Source organism: Tursiops truncatus, chromosome 8, assembly GCF_011762595.2.
Source record: "Tursiops truncatus isolate mTurTru1 chromosome 8, mTurTru1.mat.Y, whole genome shotgun sequence".
In the NCBI taxonomy this organism is placed as follows: domain Eukaryota; kingdom Metazoa; phylum Chordata; class Mammalia; order Artiodactyla; family Delphinidae; genus Tursiops; species Tursiops truncatus.
The window spans coordinates 103,060,518-103,066,810 of NC_047041.1; the positions used below are offsets into that span (position 1 = coordinate 103,060,518).

The following is a 6,293-nucleotide window of genomic DNA, read 5'->3' on the forward strand; positions in this document are numbered from 1 at the left end:
GGCCAGGGCCGCCAGGGGAGGCACCAATGCTGCCTCTCTGAGTGGAGACAGGGGCAGGACTGACTCTGCTAAGGACTGGGAGGGAGAGTCTTCTCCAGGCTTGCAGGGTAGAAGAGCCCCAGGCCCAGCTCTGCCCCTGACGTGCTGTGTGACCTTGGGCAAGTCATGGAGCATCAGGACTGTCATGTGTACCATGGGGAGATGGACAGTCCTAGAGCCCTTCAGCCCCAGGGTCAGTCCTTTTCTCAGCCTTTCTGAAAGGGGGCTGTGGCCAGGCTGATGGGCTGGTCAGGGCAAGTGGGAAGTAAAAAGCAATTGTGGGCTGGAATTAAGCATTACCCTTTTATTAGCACAAAACACCACCAACCCAGCAGCCCCCCAAGAATAAGTTAAGGCACGGAGCACGGAAGGGGCGACTTTCCCAGGCCCAGGTCGTGGCCTGAGGCCCACTGCCCCAAACTTCCGGAGCAAACTCCTGAGGGGACTGGAGCCTCGAGGGTCCCGCAGGGTCTTTTCCCTTGAGATGAGGGTACCGAAGCGGGCGCGGGCCCCAGGGGAGCCCCCTAGGGACGCGAGGAGGCCGCGCGGGGCCTCTCGGCGCCGACGATGGATCCCGCCGTCTGCCGCCGCCTGCTCACTTCTCGAAGTAGGGCAGGTAGAAGAACTGGAAGCCCCGGTGGCCCTTGACCGCGCAGTAGATGAAGGTCACGTGGTAGACTGCAGGGCGGGGTCTGTCAGCGCCGGGGGCCCGCCCAGGGCCCGCCCCCGCCCCGCCCCCGCCCGCACCCACTCGCACCTCCCGGGACCAGCAACAGGAAGCCAGGCACGAAGAAGATGGCGCTGGAGACACCTACGAGAGGGGAGGAGGGGCCGGGTCAGGGCAGGGAGGCTTCTGGGCGGGACTGCGGGGTCACTGCCTGGGCAAGTCTCACTCTCCGAGGTAAAAGGGGCCGTTTTCTGCCGGGAGGGCGCTGAGCGCTGCGGGAGGTGGAAGGGCTTGCCGAGGGCCTCTGGGCACACGAGGGGCGTGACCGCTGCCCGCGGAGGTAGGAGGGGGTCGCTCACCTGGCGAGGGGGCCACCTCCAGTCCCACGCCGGTCAGGATCAACACTGCACACAGATGGAAACACGAGGGTGAGGGCAGGAGCAGGGGGCAGCAGCTGGTGGCAGGGTGGGGACCTCCACCCGCAACCCCCAACATGGCTTAGGCCTGAGGAATGGTGTCCCCCACCTAAGCTGAAGGTCCCCTGGGCAGAGAACCGCCAGGGGAAGTTCACCAAGCTCTGTGTTTTCAGAGCAGGGCACCTGGCAGGCCCTGGGAAATGTCTGTCCCTGCCCCCATGGCCCTTCCCTAGTGGAGCAAGCAACAAGAACCTCCAAGCTACAACCCTGGTGATCAGACAGCTCGGGAGCCTGGGGTATCAGGAAGAGCATCTTGGAGGCAGTAGCATCTAAGCTGAGCAGGGACAGCAGCAGCAGTAGCAGTTACCTTTTAGTGACCACCTACCAGCTGCTGCCAGGCACTGGGCTAAGTGTGTTACATGCAGGGCCTTATTTAATTGCCACCTTGACTGAGACAGGTATTACCATCCCCATTTCACAGCAGAGGAAACTGAGACACAGAGAGGGGAAGTAACTTGCCCAGGACTGCATTTAGAAGGTGGAGGTGATCTGACTCCAGAGGCTTTGCTATGGGCATGGCACAGGCAGAAAGGGAGAGGAGTATTCCAGATGGAGGGAACAGCCTGGCAAAGGCCCAGCGACTGGAGGGAACTCAGGGCTTTCTAGGAACTTCCAGTTTTTGGCGAGACAGGAGAGGCAAGAGTCCAGGCTTGAGGAGTTTGGCAGGATCTGTAGGCCCTGGGGAGGGATGTGGACTTTGGCTAAGGACAGTGGGCACTGGGGAAGCTGGGGTGGTCATAGCTGGATCACTTTTTCAGATGCAGAGAGAGTCCCGGGTCCCCAGTTAGAGGATGGGATGGCGGGGGGGAGATGGGGGACCGTACAGCACAGAGGCTTGAAGGGCCACCATGGACTGTTGTGTGGTTTGTGCCCTGCACAGAGCACCTCAAAAAGGGTACAATGGGGGCTGAAACTCACTCCCTGTACCCTGGCTTAGGGCTGTGGGCTCTGCCCACTCAGAGGAGGCATCTTTTTCTAATTCCTGCAAAAGGCCTTTATGGGCTATGGTGGCCCACAGGCCTGGCAACATCACTGATGTGGGTTTAAATCCCAGCTCATCTACTTCCCAGCTGTGGCTCTTCTGCAGCGTCTGTGTCCTTACTTTTGAACTGGGATAGTAATAATGCTTGCCCTGTCAGGTGTTGAGGATGAAATGAGATAAGGCAGGTGGCCAGTGCAACTCGCAGGTGTTGGGGAAGCCGCAGCTCCCTCCCCTGCACACAGACACCCAGAGCTGAGGCAAGGATGCTGCTCAGCTTTCCAGCTAGGGGACTCTCACCTTCCTGGAGGAGGGAGAGCAGGTGCCACAGTTGGGCCCTCCCTAAGGGCTCCCCTTGATCCCAACCCTAGATCCCTTTTGGGGAATCTGACTCCTCAGCCTCACAGAATGAGGAGCGTGGGAGTTAGAAAACAGCTGGCTGTGGTTTCTGCCTGCTCTGGGCCTCAGTTTCCCTATCTTGAGTATCTTGGGGGTGGGAGAGAGGTCCTTATCAGCTCTCAGACTCCTGAGGAGGGGAAGTGACAGGTGCCCTGTGGATTGGGCTGGCAGGGCACTCTGCAGTTCTGGCCACTGGGCTGGGCATATCCCTGAGCACTGCCCCTACATATAGGTTCTGGGTTGTGGCCCTACCTCTCGCTTGCTGTGTGACCTCTGTACAGAAGGAAAATAAGCCTGCCCTGCACCTGGCTCGAAGTAGACAGAGAATAAATAGTAGCTGTTACTCTCTGTTCCCTGATGGATTAAACAGGATAAAAAAAAAAAAGGAAAAGTTTGGAGCATGGAACCACGTTCCATTTTCAACTATGTGTGATTTCTTGACTCTGTGACCAGGAGGCTGGACCTGCCCCTCCCAAGGCCTCAGCTTCCTAACCTGTAAAATGGGGGTGGGGTCACGGCAGCCAGCTGCGTCCTCAGGATGCTGGGAGGCTCAGTGTGCCAAGGGGGATGCGATGCAGAGCCCGAATGAAAGGAGGGTGGACCCTACCAAGGGGTAGGCAGGGTATGCAGGGGGCCCTCGGGGGCACTCACCCAGCCCCAGCAGGAGGAGCAGGAAGGAGGCCAGCACTACCCTGTGGTTCTTCTGGATCAAAGGGTGTTGAGTCCAGCTGGATGGCAGCAGAGCAGGAGGGGTGTGAAAGAGGCGACAGGAGGCCCACCCCCTCCCATCACCATCCCCCACCCAGAGAGCCAAGGGGAAGTAGTCAGGGCTGCCTGTACTGGGGCAGGGTCTCACCTGCAGCAGGCATTGTAGGAGCGCTGAGTGCTACTGCTGATGGTGCTAAAGGACCACTGGGAGCTGCGGATGGATATTCGGCCAGAATCCCTGCAGGACAAATGGGCCCGGCGAGGGGGCAAGGGGAGGTGAGCAAGGGGACCCTTTGGGATAGGAGTCGTGATGGCATCCTAGGGGATGGTGCAGAGACTAGAACTAAGTGTTCCTGCAGAATAGGGGGCACTGAGAAGGGACGGGATGAAGAGGAATTCAAGGGCTGGGGGTTTCTGCAGGACGGGGGGTTGAGGAAAGCTGGGGATTCCTGTAGGACAAGTGACCTGTGACAAGACAGGGGCCAGACCAGGCTGGGGGTTTCTGCAAGATAAAGAGCCTGGTGGGGTGGGTGGGTGAGGCTGGCACTAGGGTAGGGTGCAGGACAGGGGACCCCGTGTAGGAGTCTCTCGTAGGACAGGACGTGAGAGGGCTGAGTGAGGTGAGCTGGAGGACTGAGCAGGGGCCTGGGGACAGGAGACAGAAGCATGGGGCTAAGAGTATGGGGTGGGTCCCCACCTGGCCCTGACCTGGTGCCGGCTCCCCCATCCAGCTCCGGAGAGGTCTGGGTTCCATCCTCATCGTTCTCCAGGTTCTATTCCAGAACACAGGGCTCAGAAGGGTTACTGGGCTCAGGCCCTTCCTCCCTCCCCTCTGGTGGAGAGGAAGAAAGCGAGCGCACACAGCTGTTTGCCTGGACACACAGCTGTTTGGCCGCTTGACAGCTGCTCCCTCCGCCTTCCCCGAAGAACGGGTTTGATGATTCACAGAAACTGAAACCCAGGTAGGAGGTGGGTGCTGGGGGCTTTGGCAGGGAGGAGCCGGCAGGGGCTGGTTGAGGGTTCCCAGGGCCAGGAGATCTCCCAAGCTTGGGAATCAGGGTGGAGTTGTCAGGATGGTATTTCAGGGGCCCAGTGTGGAGGCCTTGGATTTGCGGTGCCAGGGAAGGGCAGGCCAATGGTTTCCAGGTTTGGGGCATAGGAATCTAGTTCAGGTTGCCAAGAAAAGGATTCTAGAGTTGGTGGAGGTCTTCTGGGAAAGGGGGATTTCCAGTTTAGTGGGAGCCAAGGCATGGGCAAGGACTCATCATGTGAGTGGGGACCTCCAGCTCTGGAGGGAAGGATGGGGTGGGGACTTAGAACAGAAGAGGGGGTGCTGGTTCCCGTTGGATTATCTGGCCTGGGGCTCAGGGGAGTCCTTCTGAATATGGACAAAGTCTGGTTCAGGTACAGAAGAGTTCCCCAGCCCTGCGTGCTAAGGGGAGGGAGGGTCAGTACCCAGGATCGGTGGGGACTCCAGGTTGGGATCTCCAGCTGGGGGTGAGGGACGAGCTGCCAGGTCTGGGCTCTAGGCTCTCCAGTAGTGGCTGGGGACCGAAATCAGAGCTGAGAGGGTCTGGGCAGTGATTTGGCTCCGGGGGGCGGTCTCCCGCTCCGGCTGAGGCCTCTAGTCAGATTCTCCCGAGTTGGGGTTCTCCAGGGTCCGGCCTGGGGTCTGCCCAGACCCAGGCTGGGGGTGAGGTGGGCCGGGCGGTTCACCTGGTAGCGCAGCCGGGACTGCTTGTCCTCGTCGGCCACCTCGAACCGGGCCCGGCGCTCGAAGTGCAGCGGCCCGAAGCGGGCGACCCCGCTGGACTCAGGCCCAGGGCCCGCGTCCTCCAGGGACAGCTCGAAGGCGTCATCGATGCTGAACTGGGGCCGGGCGGCACTCATGGCCCCGGCCCGCTCAGACGCCCAGCACCGTCGCCATCCGCTCCCGCCGGCCCCACCCCCGCGCGCAGACCCCGCCCCGTGCCGTCGTCTAGGTTGCTCGACAGTCCGGCGCCCTGGTCGAGGCCCCGCCCTTACATAACGGCCCCGCCCCTGCCCGCCTTCAGCAGGCCAGAGCTGCCGAGCGCCGAGCAGACTAGTGACCGCGCCTTCTCTCGTCCGGACCGAGCTGGGCTCGCCGCGCCGCCCAGCGGCCGCCTCGGCGAGCGACAGCGGGTGCCTCTCGGAAGCAATCCCTGGGTCTGTACAAGGGCCTTGCAGGGGCTGCCACTCGCCAACCTTTCAGGCCCGAGTTGGAGCCGTCTGCATCCCAGCCCGCTCCTCGAGTGCTGAGGAGACTCCTGGGGACCGTTTCCCCACCCTTACTCACCGCGGCCCTGCACGGGAGGGGGATTGTCGCCACCGTGCAAATGTGGAAAAAGGCTCAGAGAGCTTAATGTGGCTTGCATTCTCCTCCAATTCTGTCTCCACGCAGACGGCAAAGTGGTCTTTTAAAACATCTGATCCTTTTCTTCTGTGTGTTAGTCTTAAATAAAACTTTTTTTTTTTTTTAATTAAAGTATGCTGCCAAGTCACTCCTCTGCATAAAACCATCCCTTGGTTTTCCACTGTGGTTAGAATAATATGTGAACTCTTGACTAAGGCCCACAAAGCTCTGGTCCCTGCCTACCTCTCCCAATCGCATCAAGTCCTTCTCTGCCCCTCTTTCATCTCACTCAGCCACACAGGCCAAGCTCGTTCCCATCTCAGGGTCTTTGCACGTGCGTGCTTTTTTCTATGCCTGGAAAGCACTTAACCTTGCTCTTTCACAGGGGGATCTTTTCATCATCGGTGTCCCTGCTCCAGTGTCATCTCTCAGAGAAGCCGTCCCTGACTATGCAATCTAAAGTCAGTTTCACATCACACAGTGCTTACCCGAAATTACCTTATTTTACACTGTCTTATTCACCACTGTGTCCACTGTGCCCAGAACAGTGTTTGGCACTAAGTAGGTCCTCAATAAATATTTGTGGACCACATGAATGAGCGCTTCGCCCAAATCCCAAATGCTTTCAAGTGCGAACTGGGATTTGAACTC

At 59.4% G+C, this 6,293-nt stretch overlaps 1 protein-coding gene across 5 annotated transcripts; it reads right to left on the bottom strand.

The window, feature by feature from the left end:
• Positions 1-328: 328 nt before the first annotated feature.
• Positions 329-5,215, bottom strand: TMEM134 (transmembrane protein 134). 5 transcript variants are annotated; one of them, XM_033861258.2, is made up of 7 exons: positions 4,985-5,215; positions 3,977-4,041; positions 3,417-3,506; positions 3,212-3,288; positions 1,066-1,110; positions 797-850; positions 329-717 (listed from the first exon to the last, which is right to left on the bottom strand). In XM_033861258.2, the coding sequence occupies exons 1-7, from the start codon at positions 5,156-5,158 to the stop codon at positions 635-637; spliced, it is 588 nt and encodes a 195-aa protein (XP_033717149.1). In that variant the 5' UTR covers positions 5,159-5,215; the 3' UTR covers positions 329-634. The 5 variants fall into 5 exon arrangements, with proteins under 5 accessions (XP_033717149.1, XP_033717148.1, XP_033717152.1 ...); XM_033861257.2 differs by lacking the exon at positions 3,212-3,288 and adding an exon at positions 4,724-4,812; XM_033861261.2 differs by lacking the exon at positions 3,977-4,041.
• Positions 5,216-6,293: the final 1,078 nt, after the last annotated feature.

What these genes read in the sequence shown, in the direction of transcription:
- TMEM134 (XM_033861257.2), bottom strand. Translation starts at nt 5,158, where the DNA reads ATGAGTGCCGCCCGGCCCCAGTTCAGCATCGATGACGCCTTCGAGCTG. An exon ending in AGTCCCGGCTGCGCTACCAG is followed by an intron (nt 4,813 to 4,984) that starts GTGAACCGCCCG and finishes TTCGGTCCCCAG; the next exon opens with CCACTACTGGAGAGCCTAGA. An exon ending in GATGGGGGAGCCGGCACCAG is followed by an intron (nt 3,507 to 3,976) that starts GTCAGGGCCAGG and finishes TTTGTCCTGCAG; the next exon opens with GGATTCTGGCCGAATATCCA.